This window comes from Peromyscus eremicus, chromosome 15 (assembly GCF_949786415.1).
Source record: "Peromyscus eremicus chromosome 15, PerEre_H2_v1, whole genome shotgun sequence".
Lineage (NCBI taxonomy): Eukaryota > Metazoa > Chordata > Mammalia > Rodentia > Cricetidae > Peromyscus > Peromyscus eremicus.
In genome coordinates, this window is record NC_081431.1 from 3,864,040 (window position 1) to 3,887,245 (window position 23,206).

The window sequence follows — 23,206 nt, forward strand, 5'->3', positions numbered from 1 at the left end:
GTGGAGGATGCCCCCTGCAGCTTAAGCCAGTATCTGCAACAGTGAGGAAAGGAAAGTCTAGAAAACACAGGGGCCAGAGACAGCTCAGTGGGGACCTGTCACCACACCTGCCCACCCGAATTCAGTCTCTAGGACCCACATGGTAGAAGAAGAGAACTGAATCCTGAAATCTGTCTTTTGTTAGCACACTAAGTAAAAAAATGTAAGCAGGCAGTGGTAGTGCACACCTTTAATCCCAGCACTTCGAAGGCTGCAGCAGGCAGATCTCTGAGTTTGAGGCCTTGTCTACAGAGCAAGTTCCAGAACAGTCAGGGCTACTCAGAGTAACCTTGTCTCAAAAAGTAAAAAAACCAAATAACCACACAATACAGAACCTTTATAATAACATAGACTGCAAACAATGTAGGTGTTCTTCAAAAGAACAGACTACCAAGCCGGGCAGTGGTGGTGCACGCCTTTAATCCCAGCACTCGGGAGGCAGAGCCAGGCCAATCTTTGTGAGTTCAAGGCCAGCCTGGTGTACAGAGCGAGATCCAGGAAAGGAGCAAAGCTACACAGAGAAACCCTGTCTCGAAAAACCAAAAAAAAAAGAACAGACTCAAATTAGCTTGTAGTTATACAACGTTATATTACTCAGCACCAAAAAGGCATGAGTCTGTAACAGTGCACACCTGCAGTTCCATGGGAGGCTGAGACACATCAGGAGTGGGTCAGTCTGGGCTACATAGGGAGAACCAGTCTCAGCCTGCCAGCACCTCGCGAGGAAAATTACTGATACATATGGGTTAATGCTGAGTGGGAGAAATCTTATACCAATGGCTATCCATGCTGTAAGAGCATTAGACAAGGCTCCCTAAGAGTAAATCACAACAGTGGTTGCCTCTGGGAAACTAGATTTGACATAAGGTAATCTGTGGGGAAAAAAATCCAAGACTATTAAATATTCTCTAGAGAGAGACTTTGATGCTCTCATATCATGTTGCCATTGGCCACACATATAGTTGGGGCTACTTTCTTTATCTTTGGGGGACGAAGTGTTTGGTTTTTCACTTTACAAACCTTTCAGGCCCCTTGATGCTGACAGCTGCAGCTTTTCTGTCTGACTGAGTGGACATCTCAGGAAGAAGCACGGGACCTTCGGGAACCTTCCCTTTGCTACTCTTCAAATGGTGGAGGGCTACTACAAAACTGCAGCTCCAATTTCTTTTCCTTAAATGTGTTTCAACTGTTACTCATGAAGATTACAAGGCAATATTTTGTCTTTAAAATATATTTCTTTTGAAGTTTACTAGAAACTGCCAATTTTATTGGCAGCAATAGTTCTTACGGGCCCAACTGCTGGAACTCTGTGGAGGACAGGCTACACATGGAGTGGGATGCTCAAGTATGAAATGAACCTTGTCAAATATTCAAACTACCTCCAAAAAATTCACTTTTAAATTCTATTATTCTCCTTCATTGCTTCTGATAAAAACTAAAATAATGCATACTTGTGGGAACAATTCAACATCACATCTCTCCAGTCCCTGACTCACTGACCCCTCCCCAAATAATCACTGTTGACAGTGTTCCTTGAGATCTTTTCTGAACCTGTAGACAATGTACTCACTGACAGGAAGTAGCAAAAGTAGATCCCATCCCTTGCTGCTCTTGAAAAGATCCCGGGTTCAGTTCCCACGGAGCAGCTCACAATGCCTGTAACACCAGTTACAGGGGATTGGACACTCCCCACTGACCTCAAGGGTACCAGGCATGCATGTGGTGCATAGACAATCACACAGGCACTCACACATACATACACACACACACACACACACACACACACACAAATCTCAAAATCCTTTTAACACTATATCTATATATATCTGTATCTATCTTAGTATAAACATACTGTTCTTTTACCCCATATTCTATCAATTGAGATACAATCCTCCTCAACCTTTTATTCTACAAAAATAATGTGACAATCATTCATATACAGTCACACAGCAACTTTTTTCTTTTTGGATAGATGGCCTGGAGCTTGCTATGTAGCCATGGCTGGCCTCAAACTAAGAGATCCTCCTGCCTCTGCCTCCCCAGTGCTGAGACTAAGTGTCTTAATTTTAAGTTTCCCATTGGCTATAGTCTCCAGCCCCCCAGCCCTTTTCTGTTTGTGGTGTTGGGAATTTAACCTAGTGCCTCAAGTATGCTAGGCTGGATAGTTTTTTGTTGTTGTTGTTTGTTTGTTTTTTAGTTTTTTCAAGACAGGGTTTCTTTGTGTAGTTTTGGTGCCTGTCCTGGATCTCGCTCTGTAGCCCAAGCTGGCCTCGAACTCAGAGATCTGCCTGGCTCTGCCTCCCAAGTGCCGGGATTAAAGGCGTGTGCCACCACTGCTTAGCTGTTTTTGTTTTTTTAAGACACAGTTTCTCTTTGTAGCTGGCTGTCCTAGAAGTAGCTGGCCTTGAACTCACACAAATCCCCCCAACTCTACCTCCCAAGTGCTAGGCCTAAAGGTATGTACCACCACCCAGCAAGCTGGATAGTTTCTTAAAGGTAATACTCAATAACATTTTTTGGTCTCATATAGCTCAGGTTGGTCTTAAACTTACTGTGTAGCCAAAATGACCCTGAACCTCCTGCCTCAACTTCCCAAGTGCTGGGATTACAGCTGTGCACCACCATGCCCAGTGTCATGGAGTTTCCTGGAGCTGGGAATTGAACCCAGGGTTCAGCAGTGCCAGGTAAGTAAGCACTTTTACCAAGTGCTAGCTTTAAAACACATGATGTTAATCAAAAGGCAGAAGAATGACAAAGCAACTAATTCTGAATAAGAAAGTACCAATGCTTGACCCAGAAAAAAGTAGTGACCTCCTGGTTAAAAAGAGTATGGGCAGGGAAAGCTGGAAAGGAAACTGATAATTTAATTAACCGAGTTTCAAAAAACTTCCCCCAAATTATACATGTGATTATAAAAGCAGAATTGAAAGAGAATGAAGACAAGCATGGTGTGGCATAGAGATGGAATCCAAGCTACTTGGAAGGCTAACATAGGAGGGTCCCAAGTTCAATGCCTGCCTGGGGAACTTCAAAAGTTCAAAAGAGCAAGGCGATGCTGTACTGGAATCCACCTAGTTCTTAGATCGGAATGCCTACACAGTGGGATGTTTGACACACAAGCAAGGCAATTTACCACTAGAAAGCACTACAGATGCTAACCTGGATTTACACCCAAGGATGGCTACCATGTTTTGTGTAGTCTTAGTGAAAAACAAGCCCTTTTAGGTACATAACGACAGCTTAACTAGTCTGTATCGAATCACAGAGACACAGTACCGGAGAGTGATAGCTCTTGCCACAGGGTCATTACTGTGAATCACTGAGAAAACCCTCTTCACAAATTCATCCACGTTCAGAATCTTCTCCAGGTGCTTTTCACTTTGCTGGGTCACTTTGAGAACACAGAGCCTCAGAAAGTTGTTTCTAGAAAAAGTGGGGAAAGAAATGAGCTCACTCTAGGAGAGGCATATGTAATGGTTAGAGCAGTACCAACGGCAACTGCTTTTCGTGCCATCACGATCTGTCCCACCACGAAGAGCCAACCCAAAGCAGCTGCAATACCTGTGGCACTGCTCGAAGATGCCTGATGGCCCAGTCACACCAGAGCCACGCCTAGGGTGACCTCCCTCCGCTCCCAGTACCCATCACTGCTTTCCTCCCTCAGGTCTGACCTGACGTATATATGGAAGGGCACATGAATGCATGGAGACTAGGAGAGGTAAGAGTGGGGACAGAAATGAGGAAATGGGCATTTATTCAGTGCTTACATGTTTCAAAAACTGCACACACATGCATCTCATGGTGCAAATCACTAAATGAAATCAGGAATTTCAAAAATCAATCTGTACAGAAAACTACAGATTCTTATAAAATATACACACAGTAATAGAATAAGCTTTTTCTGATTTAATTTATCTTGTTCCCTAAAGAAATAATTACTCTCTGAACCTTACTTTTCATTTTTACCAAACGTCATTAAATCTCAGACCAAAGTGTGGTGCAATGCAATGTGCATCCACCTGAGTGGCAAGCAGTCCTAACGGGCCAGAAGAAAAGACAGTACCAAGTATGCAGTTAGCACGTTGAGGCATTACAAAGACTTACCCAACTCTGAAAACATCAGCTAACTTTAGGAATGCTGAATTGATGAGAATAGGGAAGGGGTACTTCTGGAAAAGCCGAGGGAAGCGGACAACCGCCTCACACTGCTCCCCGAGTTTGCCAGACCTCAGACCTGGTGAAGAAGCACAGGAGGAACTCATTACAAACCTGGAGCTCCGGGCAGAAACATCAAACGCTGACTTGGACAGTTCCAGGAGAACAGCTATTCAATAATGAAGAGAAGCACCTCTATGACTCCTGTTCAAAACTGAAAATGGATGGCTGCGCAAGATGGCACACACCTATAACAACCCCAACGCTCAGAAGGCTGAGGCAGGAAGTTTACAGTTCAAACAAAATCAAATAGTTAACAATAAAAGTAAAGAAAAATGGCTTATAAAAGTGATTTGGAGGCTGGGCATGGTGGCACATAGCTGTATCATGAGAGGTAGAGGAAAAAGACTCAGTTCAAGGCCATCCTTAGCTACATAGCAAGTTTGAGGCCAGCCTGGGCCACATAAGACATTTAAAAAAAGCAAAATACAAATAAATGCTATAATATAAAATACCCCAAAAGCAAAACAAAATGCCCCCAAGCTAAAAAATACTTTAGTAATTTCACAAACTTTCTCTTTTTTCAATTTCACGAGTACACGTAAGTCAAGTACATGTGAGTGGCTGCAGAGGCCAGAAGATGTTGGATCCCTGGGGCTGGAATTACAGGTGATTTCGAGCCTCCCAACCTGGGTCCTCTGGAAGGGTAGCAAGTGCTTAACTGCTGAGCCATCTCTTGAACTGATTCTCTTAGACACACAACAATGAAAAAGAAACGATTTTTAAACTGTTTTAAGTTGATCAAGACTATACAGGAATATAAAATACCAGTGAATTTAAAAGGACTGCAGTCAGATAGGCTTGGTGGTATAAGCCTATAGTCCTAGACACCCAGGCTGAGGCCAGAGGATGACAGTTAAAGGCTGGGGAAAAGATCATATGCAAGGCCATCTGAAGCAACTTAGTAAAACTCTGCCTCAAAAAGGGGGGTGGAGGATTGAGCCCATAGTTCAAAGGTAGAGCACTTGCCGGGCACTCTCAAATCCCTGGGTTCAATCCCTGGTACTAACAAAAAATAAAATACAACAAGCAAGCAAAACACACACACAATTTATGCTCTCTATCACAATGGAATTGAATTAACAATCAGAAAGAGAACAGTATCTAGAAATCTTCTGAGTATTTGGTAATCAAACAATGTACTGCTAAGTAACCCAAAGAGGAAGAACAACTCAGAAGCAGAAAAGAAAAATTTATTTTCAACTGAATGAAAATCAATAGTTTGTGAGTCATGGCTAATGTGGTATTTCAAGGAACAACTACAATATTACATACTCATGTTAGGAAAGAAGAGATTTCAATTAATAATCTATAAAGTAACAAATATACCAACATAGCTGTGGTGGTCTGAATAAGAATGACCCTCATAAAGTCATATGTTTGAATGCTTGGTCCCCAGTTAGTGGAGCTGTTTTGGAAGGTTTAGGAGGTATGGCCTTGTTGGAGGAAGTGGACTCTGAGGTTTGAAAAGCCCACACCAAGCCCAGTCTTTCCCTCTGCCTGCTGCCTGTCGATCAGGATATAAAGCTCTCAGCTACTGTTCCAGGGCCATCCATACCTGTCTGCTCCCTGCCATGATGATAATGGCCTAACCCTCTAAAACTATAATCAAGCCTCCAATTAAATGCATTTTTTTATGAGTTGCCTTGGTCATGGTGTCTCTTCACAGCAATAGAACAGTGACTAAACACAATGTGAAAAGAACAATCATTTTAAAATTCTGGAAAGACTAAAAATTCCTAAGGGGAGGAAAATGAATCTTGAGTTTAGCCTCCACTATACAAAAACAAAACAAAACAAAAACCCAAAAAACCTGATGCTAAACAAACCTAAAACATAAGACCTAAATGTAAGAGCTGTAATTATTAACTTTTTTTTAGTCTGTTTATCCGCATTTTGTGTATATGGGTGGTTTGCCAGTATGCATGTTTATTTACCATGTGTTTACAGTGCCTGAAGAGGCCACAAGAAGGCATCACTTGATACTCAAGGTTGTGAGCTACCATGTAGGTGCTGGGAACTGAATCAGGGTCTTCTGAAAGAGCAGCCAGTTCTAACCCTAACCCTTAACTCCTGAGCCATCTTTCCAGCCCCATAAATGTTTTCAAAACAACCTAAATGTCAGATAGCACATGCTGGAATTTCTTAGCTGAATCAGCAAAAGCTACTTGGCTGATTATGCAGTTAATCTCTTAAACATTTTTAAGACTAAACTTCTTAGGTTTTTGATTGTTGAGGCACAGTCTTGCTTTTCAACCCTGGCTGTTCTCGAACTCATAACTATGCAGACCTAGCTGGCCTGGAACTCACTAGGGATGATGTTAAACTGTGAGTGACTATCTTACTCTACCTTCCCAGCCCTGGGGTTAGAGTATGTAACCACACCTGGCATTTAAGACTACCAAACTACTACTTCCTTTTTCCTTCCTTCTTTCTTTTTTTTTTTTTTTAAAGTTTTTTCGAGACAGGGTTTCTCTGTGTAGTTTTGGTGCATGTCCTGGATCTCGCTCTGTAGACGAGGCTGGCCTTGAACTCACAGAGATCCACCTGGCTCTGCCTCCGAGTGCCAGGATTAAAGGCGTGCACCACCACTGCCGGCTTGACTACCAAATTCTAAGAATACCTAACACCACACTGCCAAACTGACTGGATGAGGGCACCTGCTGTTGCTAAGCAACAAGAGATGCTACAGTGAGTTACGTCATTTAGGACCAATGCAGCTGGCACTGCCACCGCCACAGGAACTGTGAGCACTCCTGAGCTTTCTCTTTGTATCTCCAGCTGCTAGAGTCATGTGTCTGGTCAGCAGGCCTGAGAAGTCGGATGCCACTCTTGAAACACAAGCTAGAGTTTTTGTTTCCACCTTTATAAAAAGGGGCTCATATGGGTCACTCTTAAAGCATATGAAAAAAACGTTCATGAGATACTGAGTAACCACTAATACAACTAGCATTCACTAAAAATACCACTGATGGAGCATTACCATGAAAGAACATTTTAGAAAATCATTGTGTACATTTTCTTTAGCTGAGATGAACATTACTCAAAACTGAATCACTAACATGTTCACATATGAAATGAAAAAAAAAAATATATATATATATATATATATATATATATATTTTGTTTGTTGTTTGTTTTTGTTTTTCAAGACAGGGTTTTCCTGTGTAACATCCCTCATTGTCCTGGAACTCGCTTTATAGACCAGGCTGGCCTCAAACTCACAGAAATCTGTCTGCCTCTGTCTCCTGAGTGCTGGGATTAAAGGCGTGTGCCACCACTGCCCTGAATATATTCATTTTTTTAAGGTGCTTATGTTGTTGTAACAGGGAATAAAATACAAATCACCACACAGGGCTAGGATACACTGCAATGGCAGAGCAGCAGCAGCACATCAGGAATAAGACCCTCAGCACTACAAAGAAGTAAACCAAGTACAACTACACAACAGAAGACAACCCACAATCCACAGCCTAATAAATGGACAACAACAAAGGCACTTCAGAGTTAGAAACCAGAAACAGAAATGGCAGTCAACTTATGATGTAATTACTGAATACCCTTTCCCAAAACTTCAGAAACCATTGCAAAATGAACACGCTGGCCTATAATAATGCAGTCTGTATGTTTAGAACAAATAAGAACTTTTGAGACTAAACAGATCACAGTCATATAAGCCTGTGAACCTGTGGTTTCAGTAAGTGTTGAAAAGGGGCCTTGGATTTCTTATTAGTTTATGTGATTTAGTCCATCAGAGGGTCACCAACCAGACTGCAGAATCAGTGCTTCCTAATTCAGCTTCATTGTGGTGAACTAGTTGCTGAACCTAGCCTTTGCCCCAGGTCTACATAACTTTATAAAGATTCACTTGTCAATGCTGGTAGACTAAATTTAGTCTGGTAGTAAACATTCTCAAGAAAAATAATCTGAATCTGTCCCCCGTCTATCCCCCAGCCCCGACAGAGTTTCTCTGTGTAACAACTCCAGCTGTCCTGGATCTCACTTTGTAGATCAGGCTGGCCTTGAACTCAAGGAGATCTTCCTGCCTCTGCCTGTGTTGGGATTAAAGGCGTGCTCTACCACACCCGGCTGTTCACCTGACTACTGTAAACCCACTGATTATGACATGGAGTCAGTCACCTGGCACATAGTCAGTGGCTGAAGCCATTCTCTCAGGAGTATGGAGTTACATTCTCGATTACCCTAACACGGACTATATTCGTGCCAACATGGGCAGTACAACAGAACTCTTTTCCACAGGGAGAATGTGTGGAATTGGGTGGAGAGTAACATCCTAGGGGAATCCTAGTGAGTGGATTCTGTCCTGACTCTTATCCAGTTCTCAGTTCAATTAGCACTCCATCAGGATTTTCACACAGCATGAAATTCACCAGACTCTCCAGAAAGAAATCCATCCTCTGCAATCCCTCTCTTCCACTGCATGTGCATCAAGAAAGGAGATGAGTCACCACTCCCTTCCCCACGGTCACCTTTATCCTTTCCAAAGCCAACAGGCTGGGTGACATCATTTAACCTTTCTCTCTGTGAGAAAGAGATCTTGCTTGTTTTCATCTGGACAACTTCCAATCAGCTGAGGGAAAAAAATCCTTGGATTGATAAGAATCTACATTAGGAAAAGCTACACTTTTTTGAGTAACATGTAAGACTTTGCCTTTAGCAATGGCCCCTCCCTCTGCCCAAAAGTACCCTTCTGTGTCACATTGCTCTGTTCCTGACACATACAATGTATCTCTCTGAGCTTGAGAATTATCTGTAAAACATGCACCATTTACTTCTTACATGGTATGTATTTTATTTCAACTCTTCTACAGCCCCAGCAATCTTTCTAAAAATGTAAATCTTATCTTATTATCATTGTGTACATGTGTGCACATGTGCACGTGTGTGAACGCAGGCATAGGAGTACCACAGGGAAGACAACTTGCAGGAGTCAGTTCTCCTCTTCCACGTGGGTTCCAAGGATCAGCAGGCAGTCAGGCTTGCAGAGCAAGCTGTCTCACTGGCCCACAACTGCATACTTCTCAGAGGTAACTCTAGATCTCTTTTTTCCATGCCTCATATCCTGACCCTGACCTCTGTTCTACATTATCTACTCTTAGCATGGTACACTGGAGGGATAGAAAATAGCTTTGAGAAGGAAATTATTGTACAATATTTAAAGTATAAAGTTCTTATTATAACTTCACATTTTAGAGGCAAAAAGACCTATAGCTTTGTAAGAGTAAAAACCAAAAAACCAGCTCAACATCAGTTTTTGTTTGAAGAGTATGTACACCCAATTCGGATGTTGTGACTTTTTTTGTATATCAAAAGAAAGTAAAGGCTTTCTTTACGAATCTAAGAATGATGCTGGGTGTGGTGGCTGGCGCATGCCTTTAGTCCCAGCACTTGGGAGGCAGAGGCAGAGGCAAGAGGATTTCTGTGAGTTCGAGGTCAGCCTGGTCTACAAAGTGAGTTCCAGGACAGCCAGGGCTGTTACACAGAGAAACTGTCTGAGAATGGGCCAGGGATGTGGCTCAACTGGTAAAGTGCTTGGCACTGACTAAACCAGGTATGCTGGTGAACACCTGTAATCTAGGACTTGGGAAGCTGAGGAATGAGGATCAAAAGTTGAAGGTTATCCTTGGCTATACAGAGTTCCAGGCCAACCTGGACTTCATGAGAGCCTGTTGTAAAATGTGAGAAACTCTTACCTATAGCAGCCCCACACAAGCATAACTATTTTTTTCAAAGTCCCTAAAGGTTCAACAGGCATGTTCAAGTCACAGAGCTGTAAAGGGGCTAAGGTGGACTTGAGGGCAGATCTTTAAAGAGTTATCTAGTCCGGTCCTCCACAGGTTATACATTGGCTACAGGTAGGCCCCTTAGTACATATCAGCTGTAAAAATCTTTCAAGTACATCAAAACAAAGGTTTCACATTAACACTTGAGTTCTTTATGGATAACTATCTGCCCCTGCCTCCTTTATCCATGTCTAGAAACAAAGGCGTACCTCTTTAGCATTTAATAAATGCATCTTTTGCATACCACTGTCATTTAATATTTGCAACACTCCTGGCAACTCAGACGTACTGTGTCCACTGTGCAGACAAATCGAGGCTAGTCGCTTTCCACAATCACATTAGCAGAATTGGAATTTAACTCCTAGCCTCCAAGTTTCTTCTCCTAGCTACCTGCACTAGAAAAGGTAACTCGTGGAACTTGTCTGTAGAGAATGAGCACCCAGTTATGATTTTCAGACGTTCTCAGCCATATGGAACCTGTTTTAGAACTCGCAGTTAGCAGTCACACAAAACACATCGCTGTAAAATGCTCACGAAATCTTTTGGCTCTCTTGATGAAGACCTCATCTCCACTGAAGGTTTTAAAAGATAATCTCAAAATTCATTACTTTTAGAAAGGATCTCATTTACTGTTTGGGAAATAGGGAGACTGTGCCCCCAGGTGGTCAAAAGCGTCCTTGCTAGCACCGGCCTCGGGTACAGCTGTGCAAGGCCAATCCAGCAGTCTCGCAAGCGCCGAAGCGCTTCCCGCCCCGCACAGCGGCGCATGCGCCTTTTGGCCTCTCCGGCTGCCGCCACAGGGTGGCGCCACTTCCCCCCCAGACGCTTCGCCCGCTCCTTCCAATACCTTTGTCCAGTTCCATAAGAGCAGAGTTAGCGTCCAGCTCCTGTTCGCCATAGCCGGCGTCGGCCAGAAAAGACTTGGTTGAGTTTGACGCCATGGCCGGAACAGTTACCCGACTCGCCTAGTCACAAAGATTGCAAACTCTTCTCCAGCACCGCCATCTTCTCCCGCGCGGTCTCGCGGATTTTTCCCTCCGCGCGCTGTCAGGCAGTGTACGCATGCGCCCCGGCCGCCCCGCCGTTCGCCCGCGCCTCTGTGGGCCCCCCGCGCAGGCGCTCAGGGAGCTCCTGAACCCTGAGTTCCCGCGGCCGAGCACGAAGGGGGCGGGGCCTCGGAGGGGGAAGGGCCTCCGAGGCGCCAGGACGCTGCGACGAGAGCCAATCAGAGGGCGTGACGTCAGTTTGGCGCGGAGTTTGGCGGCCGGGGCTAACAGTGGCGGGAGTTGGAGGCAAACGCGGGTCGCGTTGTGGAGGTTGCAAGCGGCGGCTCGTGTGGCACTTGGGGGCCATCTTCTCGGCGTTTCCCTCCGCGGAGCCTTGTCCCCAGGCCCAGATGCTCTTCAACTCGGTGCTCCGCCAGCCCCAGCTCGGCGTCCTGCGGAACGGTGAGTAACGGTCCTAACGGCCGCTCGCCGTGGCGGGAACCACCTCCCCCAGGCGCTCCGCCTTGGATCGCTGCCGACTCCGGGCCTCGAGGTCTCCCGCGGCCAGAGTGAATCCGGGTGAGCGAGGCCCGCCGAAGACAAGCGTACTCTGCTTCCCTCCGGACGCTTTTCACCGGAGCCGAGCTTTAAGTCGGGACGGAGGCCGAAGTTAGGACGTTGGGCTAACTGGCCTCCCAGGCCCCTGGCTGCTTACGTCAATATCGCGCGTTAACTAGAGAAAGCATGCCTGTGTGGGTTGGGGGTGGGGGCGCTCCGGGACCAGCGACGTGCGATCCTTGCAGAACCTTGGTGATCCCTGCAAGTTTGTTGTTCCGCACCAGTGCGCATGGCCCGCAGTTGAGGAACTCAGTCAGGCGGAGAAGACGCGGCGTCTGCTTTTCCAGCGCCGAAGCCCCCCTCCCCCATCTCTACGGGGTTGGAAAAGTTCGAAATTACAGACTAAAAGATGCCCATAGCCACACCCCCGAGGTGACCACGGGTCACTATTGATTGAAGGGTATTGTTCCAGATGTTTTTTGATGCCCGAAGTATATCCAGGAATGGGATTGAATTTTTTTTTTTTCACTTCACGGTGGAATTCGGCCATATTCTCGTGTTACCATATAGAAAGTCAGCTCATTTCCTACAGTTCTTAAGGCAGTCTTACAGAACATTAGCTAGCAGTCAGAGGCGCGATTAGGTGTATGTGTCGTTGAAAACACTGTTGAGAAGATGAAAAGGTCCTTAATGTCCTGCTCCCATCTAAAACTTTGTATTCATACTTATTCCTTGGACACTGCCTCTCTTCCTAGAACTCTACGCAAGTAAGTTCTTGCCATGTTGGGAATGGCCGCCCCACACAATGGTTGTGAGCTATCTTTAGAGTTATAGCGCCTGAGTTTCCATTCCACCTCCTTTTTATGTGGCCAAGGAAGGCTATTCAAACTTTGTCCGCTTTTCAGCCTCTCTGGTGTTTACAGACACTCGTTCAGTGATAAGACGCTGGGATTCATGTACTGTTACTCATGAAATCAGTGCATCTCCTTTCCCTCCAGTGTTGCTGTGCCACCCCCACCCCCGTCACTTTAGCCTACTCCCCTAGTGATTATAGTCGTAAGCAGAGATTTTACAGCTGCCTGCACTCTTCCATTCCCTATATTTTAGATAGATTTCTGTGAAAGCTGTGTGGATTGATCTTCACTCAGACAGTCAGGCATACAAGCATCTTAAATTCTAATGCCCCAAGCTGAGTTGGCTTTCCCCCAAAACCTGTTACCTACAGGTTGGGGAGTGATATTTTAAACTGGTATCCCCGGCAAAGCCTCAAAGACTCCATTTTCCTCATTATTATATGTTCAAAACGGAAGTTCCCTTAAGCTTGCTTGAAACTCTCGTTCATCCCCACTGATTCAGCCTCTTTACCACGTACTGAATCTCTTCCATTTTCACCGTTCTGTTCCCCTAGACTGGACCCTGATACTTTACTCTCTGGATTATAACAAGCCTCCAAAATGTGCTTTCAGTTCCTTTCTCCATTGATGTCTGTAAAATGGAAATATGATTACTCTTTTGTGTATTTTAAATCGGTATCTAAAGGTTTTTTAGTATAATCTTAAACACGAAAAAATGTCATTTCTAGCCTTATTGTGAATGTTAGCATCTTGAGATTTAAAGTGCTCTTAACCTTTAACTGCATCTGACACTATAAACACTATAGCAACTTGGTCATGGTATTATCTATTAAATGTGAGCAGACTCTAACTACTTGGTTGCATTTTCTTTCTTTTCTTTTCTTTTTTTTTTTCTTGCATTTTCTTCTGAATTTATTTCTATTTTTCTCCCAAATTTATTCTATTGTAATTTAATGTATCCTTGAAAACTTCTTATCACCCTATCATGCTCCCATCAAAAGATATATAAAGTGCTGTTTTTTGTGGTTTTAATACTCATGAGTCCTGAAAGTTTCCCTTGGGATGAATTATCACCATAGATTTTAATAGTATGATTAAAGCAAAAAACAAAATTTTATTGAAAAATGCATCTTTTAAAGAAATGATATAGGTATCTGGTGCCTTATGATCTCAGTTGTCTCATAATTAAGATCTCAATAATTTTTAATTTTTATTTTAAAATATGTAATAAACACCTAGAAGTTTATCTTGCGACAATGCAAGGTGTAAGATTCGGATGTGAGAATATCTTCCTTTTATAAAAGTTGAAGGAAGTGACAGGTAATAGGAAAGGAAGTCCCTCAACCCTCTCAGACAGCAGCTTTGGAAATAATGCTGTGTGGAAGTTGTTGAATGTCAAGGTGTTGATCCTCAGAAAACAAAAAGCCTTATTTTTGTGAGGAAAGAATGGACTTTTCCAGATGAGTGTTGGGGCCTGGGGAACACAACAGGTTCATAGTCTAGCACAGTCAATATCAAAAGTGTGTTGTGGGGAGGAGCTGCAGAAGTAATAAAGAAAGCTCAGTAAGTCACTTTAAACACTGCTTATCAGTTTGCATATTAGTGCAGGTAAAGAGGTAGAATTGAGGAATTAGCTTAATTGTGAAATTTTCCAAAACATATTGTATCTTCTATTTGACTTATTGGATTTCTCCTTTGAATTTGTGTGTTGTAGCCATTAGACTTAAAAATCCTGTACCACACGTGTACATTTAATTTCTTTAGATTTACAGATTATTTACAATGATATTTGATGTTAAAATTATGGAGCAATTATTAAATCTAGTTTGAGTTCCTTTTCTCCTTTCTGCTCATTCCTTCTCAAACTAGATTTGACTGAGAGGTTCTGTTGGGCTGAAATGTCTTCTCTGTCAGAGGGGTTCCCTTTCTCATCACTTTGCAAAAGGAAGGCATTCTCATGTCCCTATCTTACACCTTGCATGTCTCAAGATTTACAAATTTTTAGGTGTCCATCACAGATTTTAAAATAAACAAAAATGTGAGAATTGGCAGTATTCTAAGATGTTAGTTTGTTTAATATTTGCGGTACACTCAACTTGTCGATTCATTAGTTCATCAGATCCTTAGTCCTCAATTACTTGTTGGATGAATGTTTCTCTTACCGAGGCAGAGCATGTTAATCTAAAAAATCTGAAGTGTAGTGGGCGGTGGTCATGCATGCCTTTAATCTCAGCAGCACTCAGAGGCACAGGAAGGTGGATCTCTGAGTTTGAGGACTACATAGAGAAAACAACAAAATCTGAAAGTTTTGTTAATATGTTCAAAAGCGTCAAGATGCCCAACCAGTAAAATTCTTGCAAATCTGTAACATTTCTTGGCCTCAAGTATTTTGGATAAGAATAGTCAACAGAGCCAACCCTGAGGGCATGAAAGTAGAACAGGCCCTGCCCCTGGCTCATTGCTGCAAGGGTGAGTTAGCCAGGGCAGTGCTGGAGAGCTCACCCTGGTGATGAGGATGGGAGAACTGACGGGCTGACCAACCCTGCAGTTAGTTACCCAGGCCCAGAACCAAGTTTATGAATTGACCCGCCCTAACCTCCACCCCATCTATGGAAGCACATGAAGGGACCTGACCCTCAGAACACAAAGCTGCAGGATCTCCACAACACAGGGCAACAACAGGATATCCAGAAGAGCCCTAGTGAGGGCCCAGCATCGTTGGTGTAGTAGAAACCAGAGGCCTCGAACCAGACCAATGACTCTCTGCAATGAACACTTTGAAGTAAAGATAGATGGACAAAGGGGTTTACTGTGTGACTCACTGTGTTATACTGCATCTTCTGTGATTTTTAATTTTTTTCTTTTTTCTCTTAAATTTTGTTTTATTTTGGGGGGCTTTGAAGGGGCAAAGGGATGGGGAAATGAATGGGATCAAGATGCGTGATGTGAAAGACATACTGAATAAAAAAAAGTAAAAAAGGTTATGTGAATAAACTAGTCACAGAACAACAAAAAAGAATATTCAACATTTGTGTATTTAAAATGAACCAACCTACGTGTTAATATAAAGCAAATTAGAAACTTTCTTTCTGAGTAAAATGAAAATTTACTTTTAAGTTGTTCAGCTCTGAAGTCTGCCTGACCTTACTCCTTGGTATGACCAGGTACATACCACTTTAAAGTCATTCAAATGTATGTTAAGATGCTGTGAGTGGGTTCCTGTTAGAATTGTAGGCTCCTAGAATTTCAGCACTCTTAGGGAAAAGGAAGTTAAATTATTAGTGAATATGGTACTAACTACAATAGACAGGTTGATACAGTAACCCTTTGAATGCTGATTGTATGTAATGATTGCTGTTTACTTAAGAGTTTCTCATTAGAGACTCCCCAAATGAACTTGTCATGGGAGTATCAGTTTAATTGGTAATACTTTAGTGGCTGTTTCTTTGCTAAGAGTCAGATCTCCTTTTAATGTACATGGGCACTGGTGCTAATCATAATACACTAATTGTCTACATTTAAGATAGTAAAACCCAAGCTGTATATAGAGGCACATGTCTTTAATCCCAGCACTTGGGAGTCAGAGGCAGATGGATCTCTGTGAGTTCAAGGACAGCCAGAGCTCTACATAGTGAGACTCTTGTCTCAAAAAACATACATACTTACATATATATAGATATATATTAAACTAGATGGCCTCAACAGATGTTGGGAGTGTGCTTTGATTTCTTCTTAAGAACAGATTAAGAAAATACCAGAAATGGTATTCTGGAGAGCCATAGATAGTGAGTAGATCTAAGCTAATTATGTGAAGTTCTGTATGAACAAATATTTAGCCAGGTATGATAGTTCATACCGATTATCCCCATCACTTGGGAGGCAGAAACAGGATCATTGCAACTTCCATGCCTCAAGACAAGCAACAAAATTAAAGATACTTATCTCCAGATTTGTGAGAAATGCTAAAACATGTTTACATTTTAATTCTTAAAGGAATTGTCTTGTTTTAGGATGGTCTTCATATTACCCTCTACAATCCCTTCTAAGTGGTTATCAGTGCAGCTGTAATGATGAGCACACATCTTATGGAGAAACAGGAGTCCCTGTTCCTCCATTTGGATGCACTTTCTGTACAGGTAAGAGAAAAACTACACTTCCTTAAATTAGTAATTTAGGTAGATGTTAAAATCATTCTAATTGTTCTCCTGTGACTTATAAGGTAGATGTTTTTAAAATGAAGGGGTTTTTTTTTTTTTTTGCAGTCATTTTAAAAATGTGAACAGAAATAGGTATTATCTCCAGTCTTATAGTTAATAAAAGAAAGGTTATAAAAGGGAAGCTTAAAACCAACAAGCTTGATCTGCTAGTGGTCTGTCTTGCTCTTCTGATTTAGCCCTTCTCAAGTCAGAATATCTGAAGACAATTTTGATGGTTTTGAGTCTATATATATAATGGGTGTTTTGCTTGTGTGTGTGTGTGTGTCTGTGTCTGTGTCTGTGTATCTGTACAGCACAAAGGCCAGAAGAAGGCCTTGGATCCCTGGGAATTGGAGTTAGAGACAGTTGTTAACCTGTCATGTGGGTGTAGGAGTCAAATCCCAGTTCTCTGACCTGAGCCATCTCTCCAACCCTGTTTTGAGTCATTTAATACCTTTGTACTCCTTTGGAAACTTGTGTGTTCTTTGTTTCTATTCAGCTCCCAGTATGGAGCATATTTTAGCAGTTGCCAATGAAGAAGGCTTCGTCAGGTTATATAACACAGAATCACAAACTAGCAAAAAGACATGCTTCAAGGGTAAGTCTATAATTTTTAACATTTTTTATTCATAAAGCCTTTGGTAAATTACTATTTAATACAGATATACTGAACATAGGACACAGTATTAAGATGGTGGTCCAGCTCGGGTGGAATAAGATACGTAATCATATATATAATAAGAACAGTGAGCGATAAGCTCCTCTGCAGAAATAGGGATCAAAGCATGCAGGACCTTGAATGTCAGACTAAAGTTATTTCCTTGTTAGGACTTGAAGGTTTTAGACCTAGACAATGTTTTGAGAAGATTCTATTTTAGAGAATACTTCTAATACTCAGAAGATAATTTTATTTATTTATTTCAGGAAGGGGGACTTTGGGGAAATGCATATACATGTATACATGCGTGTGGAGGCCAGAGGTTGGTGTTATGTGTTTTCCTTATCGTGCTCTGCCTTACTTTGTGAGACAAGGTCTCATTGAACTTGGAGCTCATTAATTAGACTTGCACCTGGTATTTATTTGGGTGTTGGAATCTGAACTCAGATCCTCTTGCTTGTGCATCAAGTACTTTACCCACTGAGCCATCTCCCCAGCCCTCAATTGGCTTTAGATGTTAGCTCTCACATGTCGTGGAAATGTGTGATGTCTATGACTCCATGATGCTCTTAGGGCTGTTGACAGCAGAGTACTAGCCACCATCTTATTTAAACTTCTGCTGGTATGACTGTCACAGAACATAGTCTGGATATGTCACACTTCACATTTTCTTTGTTTAGAGTGGATGGCTCACTGGAATGCTGTCTTTGACCTGGCCTGGGTACCTGGTGAACTTAAACTTGTAAGTGACTTTTATTAGGCCTGAGTAGATGCAGAAAAAGGGTTTCTTTCTTCAATTTAACTATGTTATTTTTGGAAGGTTACAGCAGCAGGTGATCAAACAGCCAAATTTTGGGATGTGAAAGCTGGTGAGTTGATGGGAACATGCAAAGGTCATCAGTGCAGCCTCAAGTCTGTAGCTTTTTCCAAGTTTCAAAAAGGTACGTTGGTGTTCATCATTTTAGTCCCTTAATGGTGGGGAGATACAATGCCATAATTGTTTGTCTTTATTCTGTCAAAGTTGTTTATTTAATCTAACTAGGTGGTGGAGATTTCAGTATGACTGAAAATCTTAATGAAGTTAAGTTGGTTAAGGCCCATTAATTTTTTTTTTCCTTAATGTGTATGGGTGTTTTGCCTGCATGTATGTCTGTGCACTGCATGTGTACTGTGCCTGTGGAGGCTAGAATAGGGTATTGGATCCCCCTGGGACTAGAGTTAAGAAGGTTGTGAGACACTCTGAGGGTACTGGAAATCAAACTCAGCTCCTATGGAAAAGCAATACTTTAATTTCTGAGCTGTCTCTCCAGCCCCTTGTGTCCATTTTCAGGTCATTATCTCCATCTTGTCCTGGGAAGTTTAATAGTCTTAAGGCAATTTTGGTTTTTCAATGACCAACTTTGAAGATGGGTAAGATAGTACTATTGTTAACTTTTTGAGTTTTTGAGACAGTCTCACTATGTAGCCCTGTAGACCTTACTGTGTAAAGCAGGCTGTCCAGGAACTACCTGAGATTCATCTGCTTCTGCCTCCCACATGCTGTGATTAAAGGCATATGCCATTGTGCTTGGCAGAATACTCTGTTTTTAAAAAGAATATTACCATTTATTCACACAGATACTCAGGAATATTAAACTGAGCTATTGAATTGGTTTAGGCTTTTGGCAAAGTTAAACTTTGGTATTTTTCTGGGACAGAGTCTCAGACTCCTCAGAAATTTGTGAGCCTCACACCTCAGCCTGCTACATTGGTGTTACAGGCATGTGTCACCATTCCCAGGTCACAGAGTTACTTTTAGTCTGCTCTAGTTGCTGTGAAGCTAAAATTCTGAAGAGGTAATGTTTGTCATGAGTTTCAATTGCCACATAACTTGTCATTAGCGTGTGTGTTATATGAAATTAAGAATGTTTGTGTTCTGATTTGTCGTACTCTTAGATTTAAGTTTTACAAGTGTACATGTGGATAAGTTTATGCTAATATGTAAAGGAAAAGTCATTGGATGGACAGGGAGCTGGTGGGCTTTTATCCTGGCTGCTAGTAGTACATTAGTTAACCTAGTTGGAAACTGCCCACAAGGTCCCATAGTTTGGTCGAGAAACAGATTAGGTTTCAGCCTGCCTTCCCCTTAGCCATGCATAGAATGGCTTTAGACAACTTTACATTTTATTTTAGGCTTTGCATTGTCATTTTGATCTCCTTGGGACTTCATTTTTTAATTCAGTTGGATTGGTGCCCAATACCATTTTATTCATGAAAATAATTGTGAGCGTAAAAGGAGGTGAGATATGAACCCACTTTTTAAACCCTGGAGGCTATAAATGCTTAGTGAAGTTTTTGTATGGATTTTTTTAGTTTTATAGTAGCATGGTAGAAAAGTTCTTTGGTACAGTCATTCAACCCTATATGAACAGGATACAAGTGATCCTAGTTGGACATGATGATACTAATGAAATTTGTCTCCCCTGAATGGCTACCTTCTGAAGATTTGTAAATTAGACATGTACACTTTGTTTTGCCAGAAAGGAGATAGCATTAGAATTTCTGGTAGATAATTAAAATTAACTAAATTTATTTCTGTGTCTCCTAAAAGCTTACATCTCATATTTGAACCTTTCTCATTCTTCATTTCAGTTTAAAGCCAATCTTTCATCCTAAGTTACTGGTTCTCAACCCCAGTGAACATTGGCTCTCTAAAGATTTTTTTAAACATGCTAATTAATTAAATGGTATTCTCTGGGAGGTGAGCCAGGTGTTTTTTGTTTTTGTTTTTTAAAACCTCATCAAGGGATTCCAGTGTACAGCTAAGCTTGAAGAATATTTTTATAGCTTTTTAAATTTAAACTTATTTTAAGAATTTCATTCGTGAGTACTGCAGTTACATCATTTCTGCCCCTTTTCCTCCAACTCTTCCCATATAACTCCACATTTTGAAATTTATGACCTTTTAAATTAATTTTGCATACACACGTATGTATTTATGTGTCAGGTTTCTGTAGCTGTGGGGATACTGCTGTTCTTTTAGTCGCTTTCTGCTTGATCATGGGCAAACCTCCCGCACTTTTGTTTCTTTGATTTCTTCATTATTAATCAAGAGTATGATAAAGCTTACAGATGTTTGGAGACAAGACCCAAAAGTAAAAATTGTGTGAGTTTTGAGCTTTGGTTGGCTCAGGGAAGGTGGGCCACACTAGCATGTATATATGTACAAACTGACAATAGGACCACTCCATGGCATGATTAAGGGGAAGGTGTTTATTGTAGATATGAGAGAGAACAGCCAGTGGGACGAGTCAAGAGCAGAGAAAGTAGTAGACTGAACATGGCCAGCAGTCTGGACCAACCGGGCCAAGAGAGAAGCAGGAGCAGAGCAGAGATAGTAGAGAGGGTGAATGAGTAGCTGGGGTAAGGGAAGCCTGTGAGCTGGGGAAGTTTAGAGTAAGGAGGAGGTGAGAAGAGGTACTTGTGATACTGAGGGAGCTTGCAAGCCAGCATGGGCTTCAGTATGCTAATAGGTGACAGATAGCCGTTTCTCCCATCTGCCTGTTGAAATTTGGGGAAATGGAGTTTCCTTTGGACCTGACAATATGTACTTACAATCTACTGAGTCTATTTAGTGTTGCTTGTATGTACATGAATTTAAGGCTGACCTCTGAGGATTAGAAACTTATCAGTTTCCCAGCTGGTCCATAGAGGAAATTAACTTTTCTCTCTCTCTACAACCATTGATTTTCCTGTAGTCTTCTTCATCTAAGGGTGAAGCCTTGGGAGATTTCCTCTGCATATGCTGGCATGTTGGCTGGTATTGTCTCTGTAAATAGTTTCCGTCTGCTACAAAAATGACCTGGCTGGTGCACGGCGGGTAAACTTGAAACCATGTGACATGTGCAGTAATTAATACAGGAGGGCAATGGCTCTATCATTTAGTTTGTTAGCCCAATCATGTCATCCCGAGATGAGGCTGGGTTGGGAGACAGAAGTAAAGGTTTACTCTCTAGCACTTCTACTCTGTGCTCTTCTTGTGATAGAACCCCTCTCCACTTATCTTACCTTGGGTTCTCCACCTCCAAAGAAAGGTGGCATGTTTTTCTATTTCCATTCAGTTACCTTTTGACTCATTTGCTGCAGTCTAGTCACTTGATTTAGTTAGCCATGTGTTTTTGTTCAGTATCCACAAAGCTCTCAAGTAGTTGTTTGGGTACTTTGTTCAATTTATAGCTATTATAGTTGAGTCAGTTTGTTAAATGCTCATTCTTCCGTATAAGAAGCAGAATTTCTTTTTAAAATTTTTTTATTTATGTATACATTTTGCAGTAAACGTAGGGCCTTGTATGTACTGGGTGAATGCTATGCTACTGAAGCCATGTACCTAGCTTTCATTTTTACTTAAGAAACAAAACATTACAACTAAATGGAAGTTCTGTGTTCTTTTCAATCATGGTGCCCTCTTCCATACCCAGAGGCAGTCCTTTTACAAATTGTATGAAATTGCATATTCTCGTGCTCAGACAATATAACTTGCCAAATTGGAGTATCTCTATAGTAGTTCTGCTGAGAATATTTTTAGGAGTTTCTTATCTTTTCTCTGCTCGTTTCTCATCTGTAAAACAGAAGAGTAATACATACCTACTAGATTGACAGGAAAAAGTGAGATAATGTGTGAAAAGTATGTAGAATGGTATATATTACTTAAGGTAGCAAGCTCTCCTCTGTGTTAACAATTGCTTGGTTATCATTTTTCTAGAATCTCTAATGCCAAATTCAGTACTTTTGGAGAACGTGTTCTCTAGGAAATTTAAATAGAAAATACATCTTTGACTCGTTTTGCCAACATTTCGATGAACTCTTTTTTCACAGCTGTATTCTGTACGGGTGGGAGAGATGGCAACATTATGATCTGGGACACCAGGTGCAACAAAAAAGGTAAGCTGGTTTTCTCTAAATTTTGATAAATGTAATATCATCCTATGCTTAGTAACATAATTAAGATACTGAAAATAGAATGAAAATGTTAGTGATTTCATCTGATACCAGCAGGGGGCACTGTGTTCACATTTCTGCTCATTGCTCCATTCTCAAGGTAATAATTATTACAGAAGCTATTAACTTATGTTTTTATTATGTTTTTAATCTCATATTGTATCTGAATTATAATTCCATTTACCTAAATTAATGGTAGAATTGAAACTACTAATGCATAGGTTCACCGGATAAAGGTTTGTTTTGGGTATTTTATTTGTTTTTAATTTTCCTTTTTTGGGCCGACAAGACACCTCATCAAATAAAGGTACGTGTCATCACAGCCTGACTACCTGAGTTCAGGTCCCTCATGGTAGAAGGAAAGCACAAACTCCCTCAAGTTGTCCTCTAACCTCAATACTCTGACACCATGGAATATATTCCCCTCCCTCGTCCCTCACTAAAAAAGTAATTTCTCCCTTTTAGTTTTAAAGAATCGGATTAAATTAAATATAAGCTTGTATTGCACTGTGATGGTGTTAAAGCAGGCGGTCACTGATGTGTTTACTGCTAATATTTACATTTGATTTTAAAATATTAATAAACTGTATTTTATGGGCAGTTTTATTTCATAGCAGCAGTGAAGTATAGAGAGTTCCATATATGCTCAACACCTACACATACATAGCCTTCCCAGTGTCAGCACCCTACATTCAGTTGGGCGTAGATTTTTCAGCTGGTAAATGTTCATTGACACATGATAGTTCCAAATCCAAAATTTGCATTAGGGTTTACTCTTCCTGTTACATATGATGTGGATATTAACAAGTAGATGATATGTGTCTGCCATTGTAATACATAGAGTAGTTCATTGCCCTAAACTGAATCAGTCTGTGCTCTGGTGCCCATGTCTACTTCCTCACTAAGCCTTGCCACCACT

General features: G+C 41.6%; 2 protein-coding genes across 5 annotated transcripts in view; one reads left to right on the forward strand and one right to left on the reverse strand.

Annotated features, from left to right (window-relative positions):
- Positions 1-11,107, reverse strand: part of Ints7 (integrator complex subunit 7) — a 60,314-nt gene extending 49,207 nt beyond the window's left edge. The window contains exons 1-3 of the mRNA XM_059280631.1: positions 10,906-11,107; positions 4,144-4,273; positions 3,316-3,462 (exon numbers count right to left, since the gene is read on the reverse strand). Coding sequence (XP_059136614.1) covers positions 3,316-3,462; positions 4,144-4,273; positions 10,906-10,999 — 371 coding nt within the window. The 5' untranslated portion in view covers positions 11,000-11,107. The remainder of the gene's footprint in view (positions 1-3,315; positions 3,463-4,143; positions 4,274-10,905) is intronic.
- Positions 11,108-11,244: 137 nt separating this feature from the next.
- Dtl (denticleless E3 ubiquitin protein ligase homolog) overlaps positions 11,245-23,206 on the forward strand; it is a 35,201-nt gene continuing 23,239 nt past the window's right edge. The window contains exons 1-6 of one of the 4 annotated variants that reach the window (XM_059280632.1): positions 11,245-11,506; positions 16,467-16,592; positions 17,152-17,250; positions 17,991-18,052; positions 18,131-18,251; positions 22,165-22,230. In XM_059280632.1, the coding sequence (XP_059136615.1) occupies positions 11,455-11,506; positions 16,467-16,592; positions 17,152-17,250; positions 17,991-18,052; positions 18,131-18,251; positions 22,165-22,230 (526 nt within the window). In that variant the 5' untranslated portion in view covers positions 11,245-11,454. The other 3 variants (XM_059280636.1, XM_059280634.1, XM_059280635.1) reach the window with 3 other exon arrangements.